The sequence below is a fragment of the Leucopleurus acutus genome (genome assembly GCF_964270905.1).
Source record: "Leucopleurus acutus genome assembly, chromosome: 21".
In the NCBI taxonomy this organism is placed as follows: Eukaryota; Metazoa; Chordata; class Mammalia; order Artiodactyla; family Delphinidae; genus Leucopleurus; species Leucopleurus acutus.
In genome coordinates this window covers 23,287,181-23,312,372 of record NC_139163.1, presented here as the reverse complement: position 1 = coordinate 23,312,372, position 25,192 = coordinate 23,287,181, and the positions used below count along the sequence as shown (strand labels likewise).

Sequence of the window (25,192 nt, the reverse complement as noted above, 5' to 3'; positions counted from 1 at the left end):
GACAAACCTCACACACTTAATTTTTGATGAAGAAATCAGATGTCCCTCCCTCTGCACAATGTGCTTCCCACATAGTCCTTCCAAGGAGGCATCATCCTTCAAAGCCCTGCAGAAATGCAAGCTGTAGTAGTACTTACTGCACGCCTTCCACATGCACTGTACTAGGCACAGTATGTACTAGTCCTGCCATCTAGCACACAAAGTAATGAACTGCGTGATCCTGGCCCAGGTTTTCCCAAAGACAGAGCCATTACAGCCTTCCGGGGAGCCCAGTCCCAGGTGTTTCTTGACCCCTTCCCCATTCTCCTTGGAGCATGTTGCCAGAGCCTAGCATTTGCCATGGTAGATATTCAATAAAAATGCTTACTGAATAAATGGACGAGATGGTGAATTACTAGAGAAGTGAATGAAGCTCAGTATGATCAAAAGCAGAATCTGCAGGAGAAAGTGTCACAGATGAGACTATCTGGTGAGGGGATAAGATCAAAGGTTTTAAGCAGAAGAATGGCAGAGCATATTTCCAGTTTTTGAAAGGTAACCCTGGCTGTCCCGAAGATCGAGAACTGTGGAGAGGCAAGGCTGGAGAGCAAAAGGTGTTTCAAAGCTGGCCCAGCAGCGCAGAAAGTTTTGATGGTGGCCCTGCTCTGATGGTAGCAGGGAAGATGGAGAGAAGGCAACAGATTTAAGAGATACATGAGAGGATGAATTGCTGGATTTGGCAATAGACTAGTTAGGGAGGGAGAGGGAAGAGTTGGGCACCCCGGTAAAGGGTGACTCAGATGTGGAATACAGGGGAGCAAGTTTGGGGGTGATAAGGAAATCAGTTACTGGACATGTTAACTTTAAGGTTTTTGAGAGCCATTCAACTAGAGGTAGTGTGGACACTTGGATAATTGAATCTGGAGCTTAGGACAGAAGTCTGGCACAAAGGACACCATCCATGGGAGAGCAGGATAGTGAGAAGTGAATACACAGGGCAGAGGGCAAGGAATCCTATCACTTAAGAACCAAACCAAGGAAAAAAGATGAAAAGGAGAATGTAGGAGTGAGGTCAGAGGTGGGAAGGGCGGAAAGGGGCGGGGGAGTCCACGGTATCATGAAAGCCAAGGAAAGCAACTGTCAAGAAAGGGAAAAATCCAAAATGTAAAATGTGTCAGTAGTGGGATACGTGGTTTTTGTTTCCTTCCTTAAACTTTTCTGTATTTTCCTAGGATCCTTGATAGATATGTACTTTGTTATTCACCAGAAAACTTTAACTGTGTAACATGTCTAACTGTTATGATATCCCCATAAATTAAAGAGCCACAAATAGTCTTCTATCCTCAGGGCATGTGTTTGGAATTCATTCTCTGGGTCTGGTGATCTATCTGCTCCAGCTTCATGACCAGTGACACACATGGCCCAGCCTCCCGGCCAGGGTCTGGAATCCCAACAGAGCAGAGCTGGCTGGCCTATACACAGATGGTCCAGTGACCCTGGGGTCATAAGCATACTGTTCAAATCAAATGGCTAACCAGCAACAGACCCAGCCTACTGTGTCCCACTTCCCACCACTAAGGCCAAAGTTCCCCAACTCTGCACCATTTCTTATAAACAAGATAGCCTATAAACATTCACACAGATACAGGAGGTCCAAGGCTCACCAAAAATATTTGTTCATTGCCTCTAAAAAGGACTTATGTTTACTTACAAGGTCCTGCCCTGGCAAGCAGAAGCGTATCATTAATGAAAATGATGGTAACCCACTGAGCCAGCATAGATAGTTACCAATGACTCCACACCTATTGTTCCGATGATACTTTAAAAGAAAGAAAAAAAAAGAGGGGAGGTTTTACCCAAGATACTTCTAGAGGTCAACAAGGATATAAGAATATTCTAACCTTCTACCCCTCTTGACCCCAAAACAACGTTTTGGCATATTTACACCATTTACCTTAATAGCACCCTCTTGGGGTAGGCTAAGAGTAGCTATCATCCTCTTTACTTTATAAATTAACAAACTCAAAATATAGGAGTTATTTTACTTGACATAAAGGGATCCAGAGAGAGATGACAGCTCTTTTTCCAGAGAGAGACGTAGGGGTCAATTAGAACAGCATGGTCTACTTTCAAAAGGGAATGGGCTCCAGACCCAAACTTGGGCTTCAGCTGACTCACTGCTCAAGGGAGTGTGTTGAACAAAAGCACTTCCTGGGTCCCTTCCAGCTCCGATAAGCATAAATGGGTATGTTATAACCCTGACAGCCAGAGTGAGAGGAAAGATCTTTAAAACCGGATCTTAAACATGTAAGTTTCCATGTTTACATACCACTGTTTGAAAAGCAGTCTGTTTCATGAAAGAAAAATGAACAAACGTTTGCAGTCATCTAGATTGAATATCTGTGCATTTTCATTCATTGATTTAAAAATAAGGAGCACTATTGGAATGTTGTATCTGCTATTTCTTTTTTAAATACAGCATCTTAAAAAAAAGAATGCATTTACTTCAAAATAATTCTTGGGATGAGTAGCCTTTCCTTTCCAAAAAAAGAAAATTTGAAAACTCTGCCTGGATTGTTTTCTTCAAATGGATTTTACTATACTTGGTTTTCACAGGGAAAGAATCACGGACATGGGGTGCTAAAAATAGATGCAATAAAGCTGAGGGAAAGGAAAGTATTCATGAGACTGACACTAACAATTAGCGCAAAAAAAAAAAAAAAGTGGTATCACCAGCATTAAAATAAGAAATCTGAGCCCATTCTGGGAACACTGTCACAGACTGCCACGGCCATCTAGCTGCACAGGCTGGCCCAGCTCCCCAACAGAAGTCCCTCGGCCCAGGGGACAGCCTTATAAGGCAACTATGCCCAGAAAGGAGATAAGAACACCAGGCACTTAACATTTCCAGAGGCCTCTACAAATGTTAACTCGTTAATACTCATGGTGCTCTGGGAGAGCCATGCCACTACCATTTCCAAAAGACACTGGGGAAGCAAGACACCTGACATCACGTGTAATTATGGCCAAGTGGGTAAGGAGATGGCAGCCCTTCTTGGGCGCCTGGTTCAGGGCGTGACATGCCTCAGTTTTGTCAGAAACTGAGTAAACGCTTTCCTACTCATGAACAGGAAGGGGGAGGAAAATTTCTCCACTCTGACAGTAAGTGAGGAGAGGCCTCCTCCCTCCCCCCTCTTTCTCCCACAGATTCCAGTCCTTGGAATAATTAAGACTCCAACTTGAACAGCCTAGGAAAGGAGCAAGACACAGGCGAGGGTCTGGAGGGAAGACATGGCACATAGGAGGATGTGAGGAGACTTGTTCTCTCCAAGTTGGTTTCTAGTCTCCAAGGGGACACTTCACACACATCCTTTCACCTTCAGGAATAAACTCGGCCACTGTGATTACAGTGCCAGTAAGAAACAAGACAGCAACCTATACCTTTGGAGAGGATTAAGTGGCCTCATTCTGTTTTTAAAAGTTGAGAAAAGTTCAATGCAATAAGTATCAAATAATGTTTACTGAGAATCTATACTGTATGACAGCTTGTAGCCAGGTGAAAATATAATATAGCAGTAAATTATATATATGCGTTTAAAAGTCACCTAAAATATAAGCTCTGCTTTAATTTTAAGTCTCCACAAAGGCCAAGGCTCTTAGCCTTGTTCATTGATTCACCCTAAACTCTACATTTGTTGAATGAACTGTCTTTTAAAACTAACAAGCAAAGGAGCTCGAGGTCCAAATACAAACGTGTAGATATTTATGAAAGGACAGAAGTAAAAATACTAGGTAGCATATTCAGTGTGCTAAGTCAGAGACTGACTTAATAGTTCGATGAGGGGGAAGCCACTTAGGCTAATACTAGGAAAGCCCAGGGGGTAAGCCTGGGGGAAGAATGTAAATGCATGGAGAGGATGAAAGAAGACATTCTAGGCACAAGCTCGTCAGGAACCTGGAGGTGGAATCATCTTTGTAAGAACAGGGTGCCCAAAAAGCGGCAACAACTCAAACGTTCAACAACTGATGAACAGATAAACAAAACACCGTATATACATACAATGGGAATATTATTCAGCCATAAAAAGGAACAAAGTACCAATTCATGCTACAACAGGGATGAACCTTGAAAACAGTATGCTAAGGGAAGTAAGCCAGACACAAAAGGCCACATTTTGTACTATTCCATGTGGATGAAATGTCCCCAAAAGGCAAATCCAAGGAAGACAAGAAGATTATTATAGTTGCCAAGGGCTGGGAGGAGGCGTTGATGAACACGGGTTTTATTTTGGGGGGGAGAGAGGGGGCTAGCAAAAAGTGTTCTAAAATTAGAGTTGTGATGCTTACACAACTCTAAATATGCCCAAGAGACTGAACTGTATGCTTTAGAAGGGCGAATTTTAAGTTTTGTGAATTATACCTCCATAAAGTTATTAAAAAAGAAAGCACAGGACACCACCACCACCCGACTAGACGCTGGGATGGAGGTAAAGGAGAGAGAGTGCACACGTGCAGACAGCAGACACCAAGTCTGGAAATGCAGGGAAGAGCCTCATCACAGGCAGCTTTAAATGTCAGCTACAGAAATCTGCATCTTACCCACTCACTACAACCCAAAAATGGTGGTGGGCAGTGTTCTCCAGTTTCCAGAGTACTTTCCTAGACGTCAGATCCTTTGACCGAGGAGCCTCCAAATGTCTTCAGGGGCTAGCTGATTTATGGAGAGTAACACCGTTGGAAGAGGTACCTCATCTGCCCTTTGTGTGAATGGACTAAGGTGAGAGAAAGCCAGTTGAGGCTCTGAGGGTCTAATTTAGAGTCCAGACAGGTAAGATGGTGAAGGTGGGACAGATTAGACTGTGGCAGGTCGTCACGGGCCACCCAGATTTTCTGAAACAAGAGATGCTATATGTAACTGGGTGACTCACATCCTTGAAAAGAAGTTGCCACATTACTCACCACCAGGGACTTAGGCAGGTACCGTATCTCAAATTTCTCTACGAAGGCAAGATCCTAAGGGGTACTAAGCCCCAAAGATCTCTTGATCTCCTTGGTATAAATTTTTCGAAAGAAAGAGTACTCCAGACTGACAGTGACCTTTCGTATAAGACAAGAGATTCTGAACTAACTGTGTAGGTCAAATCCAGACTTGGCAATTCATCAGCTGTGACCTAGAGCAAGTTATTCACCTCTCAGCTCCTCACCTGTGCATTAGGAATAATGATGGTTGGTACCTACCTGATATAGTGTTACGAGGACTGAAAGAGTTAACATACACGAAATGATGTGAACAGTGCCTATAACAAACTAAACAAGGCCCCCTCGTTACCCATCAGCTATGCTTTTCCTTCACAGCACTTATCACAGTTTATAATTCTATATTTACAGGTGCTTTTATTTAATATACACTTCCCCACTACACTGCAAGTTCCAGGAAGGTCAAGGACAATGTCTGCTTGCTGCCCGTTGAACCACTAGGGCCTAATACGTTAGGAGTTTAATAACTCTGGAACGACTACATCACCTGGGAATTACATATCCTGTTTCTAAGGCTCAGAGCCACCATGACTGATCAACAGCCCGGCTACTGCAGAATGAAGACGAAGAGAAAAAAACGCAGTCAAGGGGTAAAGGGCTCCATCCAGGAAGTTGAGGGGAAGAATCAAAGAGGAAAATGTTTTATTTTTCCAGTATGCTAACCTGATTGGCAAGTGTGGCTCTGCAAGCCTAGTTTAAAAAAAAAAAGAAGAAGAAGAAAAAGCTTAGCATACGGGCATTGCGTTCTGCAGGTGGTACCTCTGTGGCCTATGCAACAGGCCTGGTTGGGGAACCAAGGACAACTGATAAAAATTCTTTAAAATATCCTCAAATCTTTATCATTACTCATTCACTCATTCAAAATTCACAGCCAGATAAGGCTCCTCTTTGCCACATAAATATGCCACATTCATTCCTACTCCCAAAACCTTTATGATGGTGAAACTCTATCGCAGCGCACATCTCTACCTATTTAAATCTGCCCAGTTCATGAAAACCCATCTCTTTCTTCCACTTTCTAAAAAGCCTGTTTCCCTCTCATCCACACAGATCTCTCTGAATTCCTAAGCCCTCTGTCTATATTACACAATAGTGTCAATTGACATAGGAACTCATAGTATTTTCCCATTGCTTTCTGTGTTGACAGAGGCTTTCCAAGTAGGCAGGAAAACTTCTCTGTAAGCACTTCTACATCCCACCTAAATGGCCAAGACAACAAGGACCAGTGAGGGTACCCCAGCAAGTTGTACTTCTTCACCACTAATCAACGTCCTCTCCACCAACTCCTTCCCCATCTGTCAACCACAATCAAGGACTCAAGGAAAAGGCATGTTTTTATTTGCAAAAGAGTTTCCAGTTCCTTGGAGAAAGGTGCTGCGTGCATAGAAATTCAGTATTTCATAACCTCAGTGGGAATTTACCCTGAAATACTTGGAGTAAACGCTAAATGAGATGCAACTTCCATTCATATGGGACATTCAGGATGAGTCAAGACTGAGGTCTCCAATAGATCTGCTCATTTTCTAGAGTCGCACTCTAAGAACATCTGTGTAGACTTTGTGGCGAGCGTGTGCTCTGCAGGAATGTTCTGGTAACAATTAAGGAGGTCTTGCGGGCTGGGGTTAATGGTGATTGCCCGGCCCACATGGGGAGACCGGAGCCCCACTCCTGAGCTCTATGTGGCTCTTGGGACGTTGTGGGCATTGATCGCAGTGAAAACAGCCCCTCTGGGGTGGATGAGAAAGTCCTGATGGTACCTTGTTCAGACTGAGGAATACTTGTGACAGCTTCTACACTCGAGTCCAGGCCCCCTTCTCAATTTAGAGGGGAGGAAAAGGACCACTGCAGGGTCCACACCTAATGAAAGGCATTACTGTTTTAACTGTGTCTATAAAATTTCCTTCCAGGAATGTAACTGGCTAGCTGTCCACCAAAACTTAGGTCAAATTGACCAATGTCTCTCTGAGTGTCTCTATCCTCACCTCAAGAGCAAGCTAATCATGTGACCAGAAAACTAGAGCTACAAGGCTCTGACACACGTCTCCAACTAGTAACATCTCTGAGATCGGGATGCATCTTACAACAGAGTTTATGCAGCAGTGTTATTGGTTCACTTGACGTTGCAACCAGTTCAATGAAATTCTGTACATGCACACACAACACCCAAAGTATTGGCCTCATCACCCAGTTATCACGTTTAAAGCCGGCAAAACATATCAAGGGCCTATTACATAAGATCACAAAAATCAACACTTTTCATTGTGTTCAAGGAACTTGAGAGTAACAGTTCCAGAAATTATCTAAGCATTTTAGTGCCTACAAGCAATGCTCAAAATAACTAGGAGATGTCTTGAAGGCAGGTTTAAAAAAGTCAGTATGGGGAACTTCCCTGGTGGCGCAGTGGTTAAGAATACGCCTGCCAATGCAGGGGACACGGGTTCCAGCCCTGGTCCGGGAAGATCCCACATGCCGCGGAGCAACTAAGCCCATGCACCACAACTACTGAGCCCACGTGCCACAACTACTGAAGCCCGCGCGCCTAGAGCCCATGCTCCGCAACAAGAAGCCACTGCAATGAGAAGCCTGTGCACTGCAACGAAGAGTGGCCACCGCGCACCGCAACTAGAGAAAGCCCACGTGCAGCAACAAAGACCCAACACAGCCAAAAATAATAAATTAAATAAATAAATAATAAATAAATAAAAAGGGAATGTAAGCCCTTTGGCCCAGAAATTGCACTTCTGAGAGTCTAGGCTAAGGAAATCACTAAGGGTGTATACTCCAATTTAGCTAGGAGGATGTATAGCACTATTTATATCACAAAGCTGGAAACAAGCTCCTGGCTCGATAATAAGGAAAGGGTTAAATACATTAAGGTACATCCTTACTACGGCATAGTATAAAGAATTAAAGACGGGGCTGCAGAATGTATCCACTGGCATGCAAAGATATTCATAACGCAATGTCAAGTGAAAAGAAAATCAAATGTAAGTAAACACTATTATGGTATGATCTCGTTTTTGTAAAAATAGAGGGGAGTGAGTGTATGTGTGTGTTTACACTCGTACACACAGAAAAGGACATATATAAGATAGGTACTAAAATGTTAACATTAGCTGTAGAGAAAGGAATTGTTAAAATTTTAATAAATTTTATAGCTTCTGTTTTTTGTGGGGGTTTTTTGCTTACTTTTATTTTTGGAATGGGGGGAAGGGAAAGGAGGGGATAACATAGGTGAATTTATTTGCCAATAAAAAAAAAGATGTTATTTCGAGGGGAAAGACGGTGAAAAGAAATTTGGGCCCAATGTCATCCAATTAGGTAAACAAGTGGCTTATGCATCTTGGTAGTCTCAATAATAAAAACCAGATAAAATAAAAATCCAATGGAGTTATTTTTTTAGTGTTGGGAGAAATGACTGCAGAGTTAAGTGCGTAACACGATTTAAAATATGCGACAATATCCCAGAAGATAATCTCCGCTGTACACTGAAGCTACGCTGTGGCCCACTGCTGTTGGAGTGGGTACCACAAACGTCCAACACAACAACAAAAAATGGCATTAATATCCTAGAGCTTTCGATAAAGGGAAGTCATCTCAGGACTTTACTATGAACAATATGCTTACTCTTTATCCCAACCCTACATGAAAAATGCCCTAAATTGTATGACTGCAAATTAACCCGTTTGGGGTGGGGAGGGCAGTGACGTATTCATGGTACATTTTCCGAGGAACATGACTGCAATTTCATTTCGGACCATATAATGCTTATTAGTTTTGTGGAGAGATTTCGGAGAGCACTGGGATAAGGTAGAGGACCCAGGTCAAATTGCTGGATTTCTGTGCCTGGGTCTCCTGCTCCAAGCTTTCCTGGGCCGACTTCATTAGTGAATAAGGAAACACAACACTGTTTCGTGGAGTTCAGAATAAGCTCATACCAAAAGGATTTTTCTGTATCATCATGACCCATGATTTATAATAATAGTAGTAAGAGCAATTTTCATGTTGATTAATTGTTAATTTAAAATGGGGGGCTTTGGGAAGGCAGAGGAAGGGACAACTTAACGGTTAAAACTTCTCAAATGATCACCTGCCAAAATCAGGAACTCAACATATTCCAAAGCCCCACAGGTGTTTTTGAGTCTTCGCTCCCCTCCCTACTGGCTTTTGTTTTTGTTTTTAAGATAGAGTCAGCAGGCTGGGTGCACTGTGACCAAACGGCAACAGATGCTAGTCCTGTAAAGGGCAAGACTCTTCCCTTTGATCATCCAAGAACATTCCTGATCAGGAAATTCTCACTTTTTGATTCAAGGTTTACCAGTAGTTGCACGAATGGAAAGAGCAACAGAAGAAGTTGTTCCTCCACCCAATACAATCAGACACGCTTCATTCCCAAATCCATCGAAACCACAAAGTAACCTATGTAAAGCATGCAGGTTGGGAATATTTGGTCCTAGTCACCAAAGCTGATGCAGAAATGGTTCTCAATGCAAAGAATTCTACCGCCAGACATTATAGCTATAAGTGCTTAAATGTAGAGAGCAGAACATCACTGGTATTTTAATCTTTTCTTTGTAAAAATATGTGATGTTACACAGATAATAACCGAAAAATAACCCATCTTTTACAAATGAAAAACAAATGCCAGATGTATACCATATAAGCCTCCAAATGAACGTAAGTCAATGTATATCTTCATATCTGTAAATTACTAACACTACAACATTGATCTTTCTCTCAAGTTTACTTATTAGGAAAATGAGAAAACCTACCAACACACGAGACACTGGAATTTAACAATTTTTCCCTGTAAACCTTTATAGCAATTCTACACTCCTCGATTCCTATTTAAGATACAGAGTCTTTCAACACATGTAATATCCAAATAAAACCCTTTCATACTGGGATCGGAGCATCCGCTTTAATCTTATCTCTGCAATTCTGTTAAGTGTCTGGTGCCCGTGATGTAATCCACCTCTCTACCCCCAACACACCACACTGTATCCACCAAACACATCAGCAGGCCTTTCTAAAAATATAGTTACAATATAAAGCCTAAAATAGTAGGCTAACAATGTTTCTTTGAGATGTTTGTCGTTTTCTGAAAACAAAGTAAGCCACAAAACCACTTTCAACAAAAATGTGTGTTTCTAATTATTAGTGGAAAGATTTATATTCCTAAAAAAAAAAAAAAAAGGTGTGCCTGGAAGAAGTTCATTGCTGCAAGTCAGCAAGAATGTAAAGGCAAAATAATTTTGATAAGACAGAACCACTTTCCTCGCAATATAAATTCAGCGTCTTGCCGTATAAATACTGATATAATGAATGGTCACTTTAGAGTGAAGAGAAGGTGCATTCCAAAGCAGGGGCAAGGCCCCACATTTCTTCACATGGGCCTGCTATCTAACACAGAAACGATTACAAATGCCTTCTGTTAGTCAACCGGCAGAAGTCACTGACTCTTAGCAGTTAAGATTTAGAAAAAATGAAGACGGTAGTTAATGCAGTATTCAAATCTTTGATTTACTTATAGGGTCTTCATTAGCAAATCACAGCACCCCAACTAATAGATCACACAAAAATATCCCTTTCTTCTCCTTTCCCCGTTCTGTATTTCTGCATCCTGCTGGTGATGGGTGTTTCAAGCAGCAGCTGAAAGCCAAGGTTAAAGCTGAAGGTCACGGTGGGTATAATTCTGCCCAACCTGGTTCCTTTTTGCGTGTTGGGGTTATGAAGCCACACTGTCCCAAGAAGTGTGTCCCACCTTACTTTGAACCTCTCCGGCGCTCACAGTGGGTACTGCCTGGCACTTTAGACATTTGGGAGGGTGAGCAGGGAAGGAATTTTCTCCTTTCTCCCTTCCCTCCCTTAGCATGGCTAAAGCAGAGATTAATTTCCTAGCTCTGGTTTTCTGTATAACCCCTCCTCAAAACACAAAGACTCAGGATGGGCCTTAAAGAGTCCTTTTGTTTAGAGAGGGTCATTTCCTGCCGTTAGCTCACACCCAGAAACTCCCACCCATTTCTCCAGGAGGGGCACGGATTTTCTCAGTAAAAAACAAAAACAAAACAATCTCAGGCTTAAAACCATTCCCCGCAAACAGCCTATCCCCCTCCACCCCGATGTATCTGGGCTGCAGTGGCAGCACAGCACAGGGGAGAGGAAAAGTGGGATGAAGCAGAAAAACGGCAGAGGAGTTACAGTTCTCTTAACGCGTAGCAGGTGTTGTCTGTCCACCCCTATGTTTTAGTTCGGGAAACGGACACTTAAATGACTTGTCCTACGTCCCTTAGGAAACAAAAAAAGTGTAGTAATTTAAAAAAGAGTACTGATGATTTGGTCAAGAACCGACTAATACAAGGATTTATATACCACTGGTTATAAGACTATCAGACAGTGGATGATGGTAAAGTTTAAAAAGTTTGCTCAAGGTCAACTATTACGACATAAATGCCATAAATGAGGATAATCCAAAGGCCTGCACTTTCATGAGGGCCTCAGTCTGATGACCAAAGTAAGGATGACTTAGATGTCTACATCCTGACAGTCACCTGTTGTGCTTTACAAAGTGAGGAAACACAGCTCCCGAGTCTGTGAGGCTGACTAGTGGGTATCATCTGCGGCTGTGAGGCGCCGGCCTAAGGGTTCACAGGGCTCAGGGCAGCCGCTGCCTGGGAGCTACCACACAGGTGCTTGCAGGCTGGATTCGGCTGGCTAAAGCCTGCCTTATCCCGAGCTGCGTGCCTTTTTTTACTTTGTAGGCAGAGGAAGGAAAGCACATTGAGCTGGAGGCTAGACTAACTCAAAGGGCTGAGAGTGCTAAGCCTATCTCCAAATCAATTCCACCTGGGTTATTAACATTAACTCTTTGTAACCCAACAGCACATCTGCAAAACAGTAATCAAAGTCATCTTGCCCTACTTTTGCTTGTCACTCCATGGGCGGCCCACATTTCACTCTTGCTTCTGTGGAAATCCGTACTTGGTTTCCATTCTAACTAGACAAAGGATTCCTTTACGTATGAAAACCTGTTCTTCCCTCCCCAGCCCCCATCTCCGTGGGATCAATCACTTACCATCCAAAATTTCTGGCCTAACAGCAGGCGGTAATTGTACTTTCTGAAGTACAGGGGGATGGGGACCCAGAAATGATCATCTTGAAGGCAGCATTAAAATTTAATCTAAAAACTGCTGGAAAAGACTTAGGAGACCATGTGGTATATTGTACAGGCCTCAGAATTTGACAGGTTGGTTTGTATTCCAGTCATTTAACAAATAACAAACGTTGGGCACTTCTAGGCATTGTTCTAGGCATTGGAGTTACAGCCCGAAACAAGACAGGAGTCACATTCTAGGAGTGCAAGACAAGTACCCAAGGTAAAGTCAGTGAGTAAAAAGTACTCTCTGGGAAATAAGAGGGATGGGACAGTGGTTGGGAATGTGGGGATACCTTGAACTTGGAGGTCAAAGGTCTCCCTGGGTAACATCTGAACTGACATCTGAATGAATGCCAAGGACGAGGCTGCCATAGGAACATCTGGGTGTACAGTTTCCTAGGCAGACAGAAGAGCACACGCAAAGGCCCTGAGGCAGCAGCACGTCTGGCAAGCTGGAGATACCTAAGTAAGGCCCAAGCAACTGAGCATAATGAATGAAGCTGTGATTCTTGGTGGATGAGGTCAGGGACACCAGCAGGCCCAGATCACATGAACCTTGCACACGGCTGGAGAGAGTTTAAGCTCCTACCACTGTTGCAAATAAAACCTCAGACAAATTACTTAATCTCTCAGAGCCTCAGTTTCCTTATCCCTCAACATGGGATGAGAACACTTCATTGGGTTTGTTAAAGCGCAGTGCTTAATGTAAAATGTGCTATATGTAAAACATATAACCAAGAAGGACCTACTGTATAAGGCAGGGAACTCTGCTCAATACTCTGTAATCACCTAAATGGGAAAAGAATTTGAAAAAGAATTGATACGTGTATAGGGATAACTGAATCACTTTGCTGTACGCCTGAAACTAACACAACATTGTTAATCAACTAGACTCCAAAATAAGATAGAAATTTAAAAAATAATGTGCAATGCTTAAAACAGTAGACACTACTCAGTAGATGCTTAGTGAATTAATGTGCCAAAAATCCATACATGCTTTTTACAAGTTTGATTATATTTGGACACGCACCTGATCTTCAATTCTCCAATTTTCTTACACATACGCACTAAGACCGAAAAAAATTTTTGTAACAAAAATGGTCTCAGCACTAGCTCTAACCATTTTTTTTTTTTTTTTGCTTATTACTGGGAAAATGCTTGGAGGTCTTGGTAAAGAAGGAAACAGGCTTAGAAGGGTAGAGAGGAGAGGAGGCAGAATCAGAACACGGCGACTGGACTCCAGGACAGCTCATGTTCCTTCTAAGGATAAGCCAGGCCCGGAGAAGCAATTATCCAACGTTTTCAGTCTCCTGTCACCCAGCATCCCAGGGCATGCACAGGACAGAAGCGCGCGTGCGTGTGCGTGTTTGTCCCCTCCCTGCCCCAAAACACATCCTGCTGGCTTAGAGGGATACTGTTATTTAAAAACAGATGCCTCTTTGGAAACTCACACATTTTAAGTCCTGTAAATTGCACATGCTGGGTAAAGTAATTACACTTTTGTAGCACTTCCCCTCCCAGCACAAAGGAAATTCTGCCACTTCTATAAAAAGATAACACTTTCTGTGCTGTCCCTTCTCTCATGAGGCCAAAACTATCTATCCTATAGGTGGGCATAAGAGAAAAGTTCACAAAACAGGATCCTGGGGATTCGAGGGGAAAAAAAATGTTTTATCTCTAGGATTTCTTAGAATAATGTTGGCCTTCTGCCAGCATATCTACCTGATGACATAAGAATTTAGGAAGCGCAGAGAAAGGAACGTCATTTTTTAAAAAAAACTCACGAGAAGTAAAGGCTAACTGAAAGTAGAAATTAGTCTCTAACTTCTTTTCATGGGTTGGTGAGATGTACCTCAACTGTGAGACTCCTAGGTTTCTCTGTACCTTTGCAAAATCCTAGGGGCTGACATGATTGAGCTAGGCTGCTTTGGCATTCCCTCAGCGTTTTAAATTTGTGTAACAATACTGTATTACAGCCTGGAATTTGGAACCATCTTCCTGGTGTGATTGGCATTTATTACTGCCATTTCTGGTTTTTTTCTCCAGTATTCTACATAATGTGCATTATAATGGTTGCAGCAGGGTTAAAACCTATGAGAAATACAAACGCAATTAAATTCCTGGACCGTTTTTCTTTATTCATGAGTTGACACTTAGCTGTGAGCAGAAAAAGTAGCTAACTTATAGGAAAGCACGAAATGAATAAATTGAAGATATGATCCACGGAAGAGATGACTTTGGGCTCTAGCCAAAGGCTCTTTCTAACTCCCCCCACCCCAATAAAATGAAAAAAAAGAACAAAGCAACTCAGGCAAACTTTTTCTTATAAAAATACTCAAGCCTCTCCGGGCCTTCCATCTTTACCTCCCAAACCCATCTACAAATTTTATGTCCCTTCTAGGTACAGGGTTGGGAAAAGAAAAGGTTGTAAGAGCCTGAGAATTAACTGCAAATTTTAGAGGAAAACAATTTGCAAAGACTGTTGATGAAAGCAAAAAAAAAAAGTATATGAAATACACTATATATACCCAGTTTTTTAAGCTCCCCCGAATCGGGCTTTCAAATGGTTAAATGTCCTGAACACTATTATAACTAGACAGATATACACAATATATTATGTTCCTGAATTAAAAGAGTGCTTTAAAAAATTTGCTTCAATTTTTCCTGAGAATTTCCAGTTCTCCACACCCCCTTGTTCTTTTAAACACAGCTTCAAATTTTAAGTAAACTGTCCATCTTTTGTTGCCTACCCTCACAAGGTTTCCTAGGAACAGGGGTCCCACGCCCTCTCCAATTTTCTGGGCACTCAGTTCACAGTATACAGCTTTTCAATTGCTAGCTATATCATCTTTAATTGTTCTGAAAGACCTCTCCTCTGCACTTCAAACCCAACCCTCTCGGTTGCCTCTTTCCTTTCCAGGTATTTTCTGCTTCTACACATACAACCACCATTTAGCTAGTCATCCAAAAGAGAAACCCAAGAGGCTCCACGGATGCAACTCCTAGGCTTCTCTCCTGGTCATCTGACAGTTACTGCAGCCCCTGAACACCTCTCCCGCCCGGCTCAGTCACCACCGCCAGCCACTGCCTAATTTTGAGACCAGGACTCCTGCAGTGTTATAGCCTCCAAATCCACTGCATCCCCTTCGCCACAGGAACATCTCAGAACGCCAAGACCCCGCTGCACAGAAGCCCAGCTCCCATCACAGGAAGTCTTTCCTGGTCCCTGGCATGGAAGGAGAGCTCCTCTATCCTCCCCCACCAATGCCTCCCTCCCCTTCCCATGTCTCCCTCCCCCTCATATCCTGACTTCCCTTCCTCTCCCGCTTGTTTTCCCTTTTAAGCCTCTATCTTCATTGAAGGTCGATACCTTTGACTAGACAATCTTTCCCCTCCTGTCTCAACCCTTCTTCAACTGGAAAACAAATCTCAACTATCACCTCTTTTTTTAAAGCTTTCTTTGATGTATATAGCTCCGTCACCCTCTCCTTCTGTTGCTGACTGGTCCCCAACTCAAACTACCGCCTCACTTAATTCAACACAGTGCTTTACTGTACCTGTTTACACAGGGCCATCGCCACTAAACCTGGGCGCAACTTGGAGTAAGAGCTTTGTCCCAGATCTTGGGCCCCCCAGAATCTGAACGTGAAGGCCCCAGTCACTCAGCCTCTCAGTGCCTCAGTCACCTCCCCATATGAGGGTCCTCATCACCACAATACCTACATCAGGTCATTGAGAGGATGAGTCACGTGGTACATATAAAGTGCTTGGCCGGTACTTGACACAGAATACTCAGAAGTCAACAATTCTTACCTGAGTGAACAGCTGAAAAGATGTCTGAAAATGTCCCAGGATCAAGTATTTCAGTATTTTCTTTTTCCGGCGCTCAGCAAAGACGACTAGGCAACAAACTAAGCAACTCTGTTCTGATTAGCTCCGCCGTCAAGCACTCTCCGCTCGCTCCAACACACAAAGTGCACTGAAGTGGTTTGCAATACCCTCCCCGTACACTTAAAGATAGGGACGTGGGTTCAAGGAATCATACCCAAGTCATCCCCATGGACAGATAAGTTCATCCCCCATGACGCCCTCATATCAACATAGCATCAATTTAAAGACCTGGTCCCTGCTGGCCTCAAGCCCAGAGAGCCAGGCCGCCACTTTTGCCCCAGCTATTACTAAGGTTCATTCTCTTCATTCCTTCCTACATTTTTTCTTTGACCAAAGCAAGCACTGTTCAAGAGGAACATTTGCATTCCCCTTCCCCTACCCCCAAGGCAGACACTAAGGTGCCAAATGAAACTGAACACAAACATTCCAAAGTGGCCATCACACAGGGCAGCCTCGTTTGGGAATGCTGTTCTAGCACCACTGAACCAGAGCTTCCAGAAGCCCCTGTCCGAAAGGTCAAAATGCATCCCACAGCAGAAACCAAATTCTAATAGTGAAAACCCAACTGCACCTCAAAATGAGCGGGCCCACATTGGCAGTGGCTGTCGGATGAACCAAGCGCACTGGCCTGTGGGCGCAGATGGAGGCTGCAGGTGACAGGTGGGGGAGGTCACTTCCCAGAGGATCCATCCATCCATAACCGGCTCTAAATGCCACATTAAGGAAGTGGCTGCTTTGTGACAGCTTACCTATTCAAGGCCGTCACCACCATCCCCACCAGTAAGGATATTTCATATGCTTATAAAGAATTATATGTGCATACATGTGTAAGTGTGTGGTACTTACCTTGTGCTGGGGTACCAACTTTGGGTAGGTGTAGGGGATTGGAAACACTGTGATAAGACAGCATAGATCTTAAAGGAAAAAAAAAACCCAAAAATGAAATGTAATGATCCAGGAGTTAAACGGAGATAACATGTATCTCCTGGAATTCTGAGGAAAAGCCTCTCTTTGGGATAGGGCAATTCAGGTGATGAGATCTTGCAAAATGTAGGCTGAAACTTGACTTTTGCCTGGAAAGCTGTTCAAGCTAGACCAAGAGGGAAAGAGTGGTTGAAACAAATGGTGTGCAGAGTATGTACGGAGGTACCTTAGGAGGAAGCTTGAGTGTCATATTTGGACTTCACTGAGTGCTGAAGGAGCTGGGGTACCAGAGGACCCAGCAGTGTGTGTTAGAATGGATTGAGAAAGCACGTTAGAACAAGGAGAGCAGCTGAAGATCACTAGGAAGAGACAGGATAAGGGAATGAGATAAACATTATGAGGAAAGGCTGTGAGGATCAGAGGCCTGATTCCCCAGGCCAGGCTTGGCAGCAAAACGAAATGTGACCAACCCAATGGTTTTGTGACACCTACAGATATTTCAAGGGAATTTATTGAAATCTAAGAGAAAAGACATAAAATTGCTTTTGTTCCTATGTTCATTACAGAAAATTTAGAAAACACAGAAAAGCACCAGAAAGTAAATAAAAATGATCTGTAATCCACCAGATAGTTTTTTCTTCTTAATGTCTGGTTATTTTTTAAAATTGGCATCACATAATATACAACTTTTATGTTTGCTCTTTTCACTTTATGTCATGAGAATTAACCCCTCAATTAAAATGTAGAAGCTGGAAGAGAAAGTCAGATTCTCTCCTACAGCATTCAGAGGGAGCAATACCAAGACCTTGACTCCAGATTTCTAGCCTCCAAAACTGAGAATAGATTTCTGTTGTTTTAAGCCACCAAAAAAAAATTTACACGCACGCACGCACACACGTACCTTCTTTAAAAATGTGGCTTTTAATGGCTACCTAATATTCTCTTTGAGGAATTACACCATGACTTGCTTAGCAATTTCGCTGTTAGGCACAGAGTCTCTGAATTTTCCCTATCATAAATAACTGAGCACCATCCCTTTAAATAAATCTTTGTGCATGCTTATTATTTCCTTAGGGTAAATTTCTAAAAATAAAAGCGGGAATCAAAGGGCTTGAAATTTTCGCATACAGTGCCAAGTCCTTCCGAAAGCTGCCGTGATTCACATGCCCATGGCAGTGCACAAGAACTCCCACTTCACTGCCCCATCACAAACGTCCAAGGCTTCGGTCCTCAAATAAGAGCATCCAATCTATCTATCCAACAAACAAATGCCGTTAGAAACAGATGACAAGTGAGCATAAGGGTTTATCAGGGAAATTTTAAAACCACTACTGGAAAAATAACTCAGAAATGCATATGCCATATCGGCAGTGGTCTTGCCACATCATTTTACCGTGAAGTCACCACGTTTTCATCCAAAACACTGTCACCAAATCCTATTTATGATTGAAATATAAGTTTACTGCATTTGATTTGATCTGGAGTAACAGACTCCAAACTTGGTTAAACTGCACAAACCCATTTTGTATTTTCCCCAGGTCATAATGTAGATTAATCTTATTGCTCGATGAAAACCCGCTGTTGCCACATCAAACTACCACGGTACCCCTTCTTCTCTGTGACAATTACATAAGAAACAACTTCTTCGCGACCCCAATATTTGGGCAAAATTACTAAGTACTTTAAAAGGCGGAATGCGAGGTAAAAGATTTGTATTAACTTCTGAAGACCTGACTCTGTGCGATTTCTGCCCAACACCTGACAGACATCTTTTTGATCAATAGTCCAACGAGGCCAGGTTTTTCTGTTTTAGTTTTAAGTACGAGAATGTTCAAAGCAATTTAAGGAGAAATTACTCTAATACCAGTGCTTCAGCATAATAAAACACCTTTCAGCAATGATTTGTAATCAGCCTGAAAAGTACCCAATGACACAGATAACATAAAAGTAAAAATAAGACCAGATTACTGTTTATCTGATTTCCATTTTGAAAATTCAGTGACCAAAAATATTTTCTATCTACTACTAGCATGTCTCAATATACGAAACTTAAATGATAAGACAAATAATTATGTCTGTTACTTATATATTTATTAACTTTAGTAAAGTCAGTCAAGTGAGAACTGCCAAGTGTTTTAAGAGAATACCATCTAGTCCAAAATTAGAGGCAAATTCTAGGAATTATTTTATTAATTGTAAAGTTATGTAAGAAATTATCTACCGCCCTATACATACATATACAGAAGCCTTGTAAATTTCAGATCCCAGGGAGATTTTGACAACTGGTTTTTCTTTACAGGGACAACTTGCATAGGAACACAAATGTATAGAATACTAGAAGTCAGAAAACCAGATGTATTCTTACAGTTGGCTAGCCAAATCTTAAAATTATTTTACCTCAAAGTTTTAAATACTACCCAGAGCAGAAGACTACTTCCTGCCCAAGTTCTCAAAAACTTCCAACCCTAAAAAGCTGCAAAAATTCTCCTAAGTCCTAGACTGTTCCTTCTATTCAATTGGAACCAAAGTAAGTGTTTCAAACATCACTGTTTCAGAGTGAGCTTTAGAAGCTCTCGATCAGGGCTGAAATGTACTGGAAAATAAAAGGAACTCACTTTTTTTAAAAAGTAGAAAAAAAACCCCTGGATTTTATAAAGTGATAAAGTCTAAATTACCCTGATTATCTATGAAACTATTTTCTCTTAATAATGAGTGGACTCACTCTTCCTCATCAGCTCAATGGCTATCAGAAACTACAACAAAACACATTTTTCCTCTCTTGTCATCACGTGTATATACATTGTATATGTGTGTGTTCTGTTTACTGGAATCCTTGGCCATGGCTTTTAAATGTGTTTGAGAACAAATTGCTGATCCCTGGGTGGGCAGGGAAAGGGTCCAGGGCAGTGGTTTTGTATATTGCTGAGCACATTAATGGGACTCACCAAATACCATATTTATTTTACTTGTGGCTTTTAGGGTTAGGAAAGAGAGGTTAGGAGTTTTTCAAAAACAAAACATAAACCCCAAACAGGGAATTAGGGCAAAATTACCTAGATCATTCAGGCCAACTTACTTTCTTTTCCTGAATTTTTAACATTATAAAACTTCTCTCTTCATGGTGTATCTGTTTTGTCTGTTCCACCTTTTGTACAACTTGGGTTCTGAAATCTTTTAAACTGTCCCCTTATTTTTAAAATAACAAGTATCTTGCTAAAACTGATAACTTTCTAGAGCCACATGCCATTCCCACTGGTTAAGAGGCAGTGATTGTTACTGGGATCATCTGATTCTATCATACTAGTACCCAAGCCTCACACATTAAGACGCCCACGATCAGGGCAGACAACATGCCAGTGCTGTCGGCAGTTAAGCTGTATGGGTCTAGCAGAAAAATGTGACTTTTCTCTACCTAATTTTGTCAAGTAGGTTATGGTTTGGGGTCACTCAAACAAAAAAAATCTTTGGTTTAACCTGATTAACTTTCCAAGTTCTCAATCAGGTGAAGAGAGAAAGACAGTCTCATGTAATATATTCTTACCCTTAGAAGTCAACAGATCGCCAATCTAAGACAGAAAGGTTTCGGAAGCCATTATTATCTTGGTATGTTAGCTGAATTACTTAAACACAGCAACTCCTTAAAAAAGCAAACTTATTTTTAAAATTTTATCTCAGTGGTAGGGAAAACAAATAGCAAAGCAGCAGGTAAGTTTCAAGAAAAAAGCGAAACATGCAATTCAAGGCTCCATCTCTTTGAAAAAGAAGGAATGTCAGTAGTACTCCACTTGTAGTTAAAAAACAACTAGCATGTAAGCAACGGCTTTCCAAAATAACAGTTTAATAAAGGCAATTTCCTCAGGTGAGAAGGCAAATTTCTGGCTCACAGCAATTCACCTGGGGTTCACGGCAATTCACCTGGGTTGCACTACCTTACAACCATGTTAAGAGTAAAATCTTGTGTTTATTTTGCATTGTTTTGCATGGGCTTAGGGCCCCCCCTCCGTCTTCCCCATTTAAACAGTTCCTATCTTACAAGTGCACAAAGTGCTGAGGGCTTGTATGTTTTAGTTAAATCCTCCGCAACCTTTGGTTTCACTATCAGAATTTTAGTTTACACACAACACAGTATCTCCATAATAATCTCAACATCCTAATCGCTTTAGAATCAGTTTACCTTTCGGTTAACCTCAAACATCAGCATGCAATACCTGTAAAAACGCTTTTACCCAGACTGCATACTTCCTCGCATCTAAACATAAAGTTCCTTTTAGAATGTTTAAAGTCGGTTTCGTGGGCTTCTTAAAAAGTAGTTGGAAAGTATTGTTTACTGGGCTCCAGATAATGTACCTGCAGGAACTGAGCCATTTAACAGGATATTACAAATATCCCAAGTACAAAATTCTGAAATGTTTGTTCAGGAGTTCCCCCCACGTTTATCGAATTTTGTTTCCACCAAAGGAACGCTCTGCAGCCGTTAACATATTTACGGTTGTTACGGACGCACCACATGAAATTGACGCTCAGACGTCAAAGTCCTACTAAAATAGCCTGGATCGTCACTTGGTGAATTGCAAAGTTTGAAACTCTTGTATTCAACTTCTGCTCCCCACAACCGCAAAGCCCCTAAACTTACAAAACCTAATCATCCAGGTTCGGGGTCTTTGACTCATCAGAGAAGAATGCGGCTGAAGAGTTATCTATTAATCCAAAATGCCTCAGCTGAGAAGATATTTCACCAAGAACTTTCACATTGAAAGGGAGGGGGCAGGGAACCGAAGGTGTCTTTTAACGAGAAACTTTACCCGATTTTCTTCCTTAAGCCACACAAACACACCCCACAACTTGCAGCCCCAGACGCAGAGCTAAGTGCTGACCCTCCCGGTCCCAATCATCTGAGGTCACCCAGGAGTCAGCTCTCGATTCCGCTTTTAAAATCCGGGGCAAACAAAGCTGAGCATTATACTTACAAAGGTCTCAGCAAAGTCCTCAAAGTTACGCAATTTTAGGCACGCAGACGCTCGCGGACCCACAAAAACACACTCTCCGATGATACAGCCTCCCGGGGCCACAGTTTGGGGCGGTGTCTCGGGGCCAGGACGATTCCCAAACCCTCGACCGCGGCGCTCCCTCCCCGGCGCAGCCCGGCGCCCCGGGACCCGCGCCCCGCCGGCCGGCCGCCCGCACTTTGCAGAAAGCCAGCGGCCGCCGTCCCAGGTCGTACCCGCCACCGCACCGAGCCACTCCGTACCTCTTCCTCCTGAAGGTTGGCCTCGTTCGGGGTGTTCTCCTTCTCGGCTTTGCTGCCGTTGTTCATCTTCCCGGTCCTCCCTCGCCGGGCAGGGCTGGGGCGCGGGGCTGGGCGAGGGCGCGCTCGCCCACTTTTCCCTTCCCCGGGCGCTGCGGGGGCTGGAGCCGGGGCAGCGGCGGCTCGGCTCGGCTCGGGCTCGGGCTCCCGCGGCGCGGCGAGACAGCGGCGGCGGGCGACTCAGGAAGTGCGAGGGAGAGACGGGGCAAGGCGAGGCGCCGGCGGACCGAGAAGGGGACGGAGACAATCGGGACCCGAGAGGGAGACCTGGAGAGGGCGGGCGGGCGCGAGGGGAGGAAGGAAGAAAGGATGGGGCGAGGACGCGCGTTCCAGGAGTGAGCCCAGAGAGTTGGGGATGTGGCCGAGTAGGGGCCGGGGGCGGCCGCTGCCCGAGCGTAGCAGCTGCTGGAGGGAGGGGGCGAGGAGTACCCGGAGAGGAGCAGGAGAAGGAGGTGCGGGGCAGCGGGGCGCGGCTGGGACCTGGAGAGCCGCTGAGTGCGCGCTCCTGGCTGGCTCTGCGAAGTACGGGCTCCAAGCAGCTCCCCTTCTCTCGCCTGCCTCCCTCTCTCCCTCCCTCCCCTCTCTCCTCCCTCCCCTCCTCCTCCTCTCTCCGCCCTCCCTGGACGTGGGCTGCCGGCTGGAGCCGGGAGGAACGGGACGCGGGACGGCAAGCCCCCCGCGGGAGGAGGGGCTGCGCCGAGGGCGGCTGCCCTGCGGCCGGATGGCGCGCGCCTGGGAGGGGCGGCGGGCGGCGGGCGGAAGCGGCGGACCCCAGCCCCCGACGCCGCGGTAGGTCGGAGGGCGAGGGCCGAGGAGGGGGGAGGGAAGAAGGTCAGGTCCTACCGCTTGCACGGTCCCTGGGGGCCGCCGGGCGTTTCGCGGAGCTCGGAGAGGGGCTTCGGGGAGGCAGGCCCTGCCCGCGCGAGGACCTGGAAGTGTGATGTGCTACTTTTGTTTGCTTGCTCTTCACGAGGGATTCGCACCCCAATCCCTACCCCTCCTTTTCAGTACCGTCCTAGACCTATTTCTTCCCTTCCTAGTCGGTAGCTTAAAATGACAGGACGCGAGAACTCGAGTGACATCCGGGGGCAGCCCGCTCCGGGCCGGCGTTTTCAGGGCGCAGCTTCAAACCCACCTCCGACGCCGGGCCCTCGGAAACCTCTCCAGCGTCTCCGAACCCGCCGCCCCTGTTCAGACTTCTCTACAGCCCTTTTCAGACTGTCCTAGAATTATTTGTTTACCTGGCTGCTTCTCTTTACTCTTTTGGGAGATCCTTTTTGGAAGACGAGACCGGGCCCTGTTTATCTTTTGAATCCCATGGCTATTTGAGTACGCTATCTGGTATACAGTAGGCGCTCAATAAATACTTGTTGGCTGAGGGAATATTTCTCACTGCCAGACGAACTGGAGGCCAAGACAGATGATATTCAGAGGGTCAAAGCCGCTGAAAGAACGGAGACTCAGCGTTCTGGGACGTCAGCGCACTATGCTTGTTTACGCACCAACCTCGGAAGGAAGAACTGCCTGTTCCTGTTTCCTCCTCTGAAATGGAAGTAGTTCTATTTATCTACCAGGAGTTTGCTATTAGAGGAAATTATAGGTTGATAGATAAAACTATAGCACCTGGCACCCATTCGGACCCAGTTAAGTCTACCATACCTGGGAGCTGACATGATTAATTTCCACTTTCCCTGAGCCAAAGAGAACTTTTACAATATTGTATCATTTAAGCTTTCAAACTTAGTGACTGCTACAAACACATAATTTAAAACTCCAAACATCGGTAGATTTCTCCCTCACTTCTCACTCCCAGGAATTCTCTCTCACAGCACGCTGTTCCCTTCCAGCACGGCGACAATCACAACTTCTAATTATTATTTGTTTGCTTCACTGTTTGTCTCCGCCCCCAACCCCCCCGACCTCCTCCCCCACTAGACATTCTTTACCCCAGACTGGTTTAAGTGCTCCTGGGAATGGGATGGGGGTGGCGGCGGAGTTGAAGATAAGGCTTCTGCTTTTAGGGAATTGAAAGTGGTGCTGTGGAGACAAGATACCCCAAACAACTCCGCGGCAACGTCACCGCTGATCCTGGTTCAGATGGTAAAAAGCAAAGAAAGTATTTGCTTTAAGAGCATTTTGAAGAGAAAAAAAAAAACCCACAGTACTGATACTTGGATTTACATATTGGATTTTTCTGGTGTTGGGGGGCGTCTGGAGATTTTGATAAAGAGATTATATTGCTGTCATATTGTCATTTCTCTCTACGGGGGAAAACAAATGTCCCCCGGATGAAAATAAACCAAGAGTCTGTTGAAATTGCAACTGAAGTTCAGAAGAGGCAAGGGTACAGTTATTCTTCCTTCAGTTATATAAGGAACCACGAGGGGGCGATGTCTTTCTGAGCAACGGCCGAGTGGTGGTCTTGGGCCCCTGTGCTGACCAATAATGCCGGCACTTTGCCCTCCTTGGCCATTCTTGCCTGTTCCTGAATACACTCCACAGAAAGGCATTGTCTTCATGGAGCCTGGCCGAGGACCAAGAAAAATAACAATTGACCTAGTCCTTGATAGTCCCCGGCAGACTCCACTTACAAGTAGGTGGATGTTGGGTGGTCCTAGTGTGCTTGGAGAACCTCCCCTACCCCCATCCAAGGAAATGTGGCTTAATCTCAAGCAGAGAACCTGATTCCTTTGTCTTGAAGCCAAGTTGGCACCTTGTCCATTGTTAAAAGTCAAAACCCTCTGGAATAAAAAATGAGAATAAGTTCCATGAGACGATCCTTGTCTGGCTTGTTTATTCTTGTGTTCACAACATTGAGACAGTGCCTAACACATAGTAGGCACTCAATAATTATTTTTGAATGAATGAACACATTCTCATCAGGTATTGATTCTGGGGCT

The 25,192-nt window shown here is 44.0% G+C and overlaps 1 protein-coding gene across 5 annotated transcripts in view; it reads right to left on the bottom strand.

The window, feature by feature from the left end:
* The window catches only part of RBPMS (RNA binding protein, mRNA processing factor), a 189,232-nt gene extending 165,431 nt beyond the window's left edge, over positions 1-23,801 (bottom strand). For 4 of the 5 annotated variants that reach the window (XM_082863862.1, XM_082863861.1, XM_082863860.1 and 1 more), the window contains exon 1: positions 22,236-22,851. In XM_082863862.1, coding sequence (XP_082719988.1) covers positions 22,236-22,301 — 66 coding nt within the window. In that variant the 5' untranslated portion in view covers positions 22,302-22,851. Of the gene's footprint in view, positions 1-22,235; positions 22,852-23,135; positions 23,222-23,533 lie in introns of those variants that run through there. The other variant, XM_082863859.1, reaches the window with a different exon arrangement.
* Positions 23,802-25,192: the final 1,391 nt, after the last annotated feature.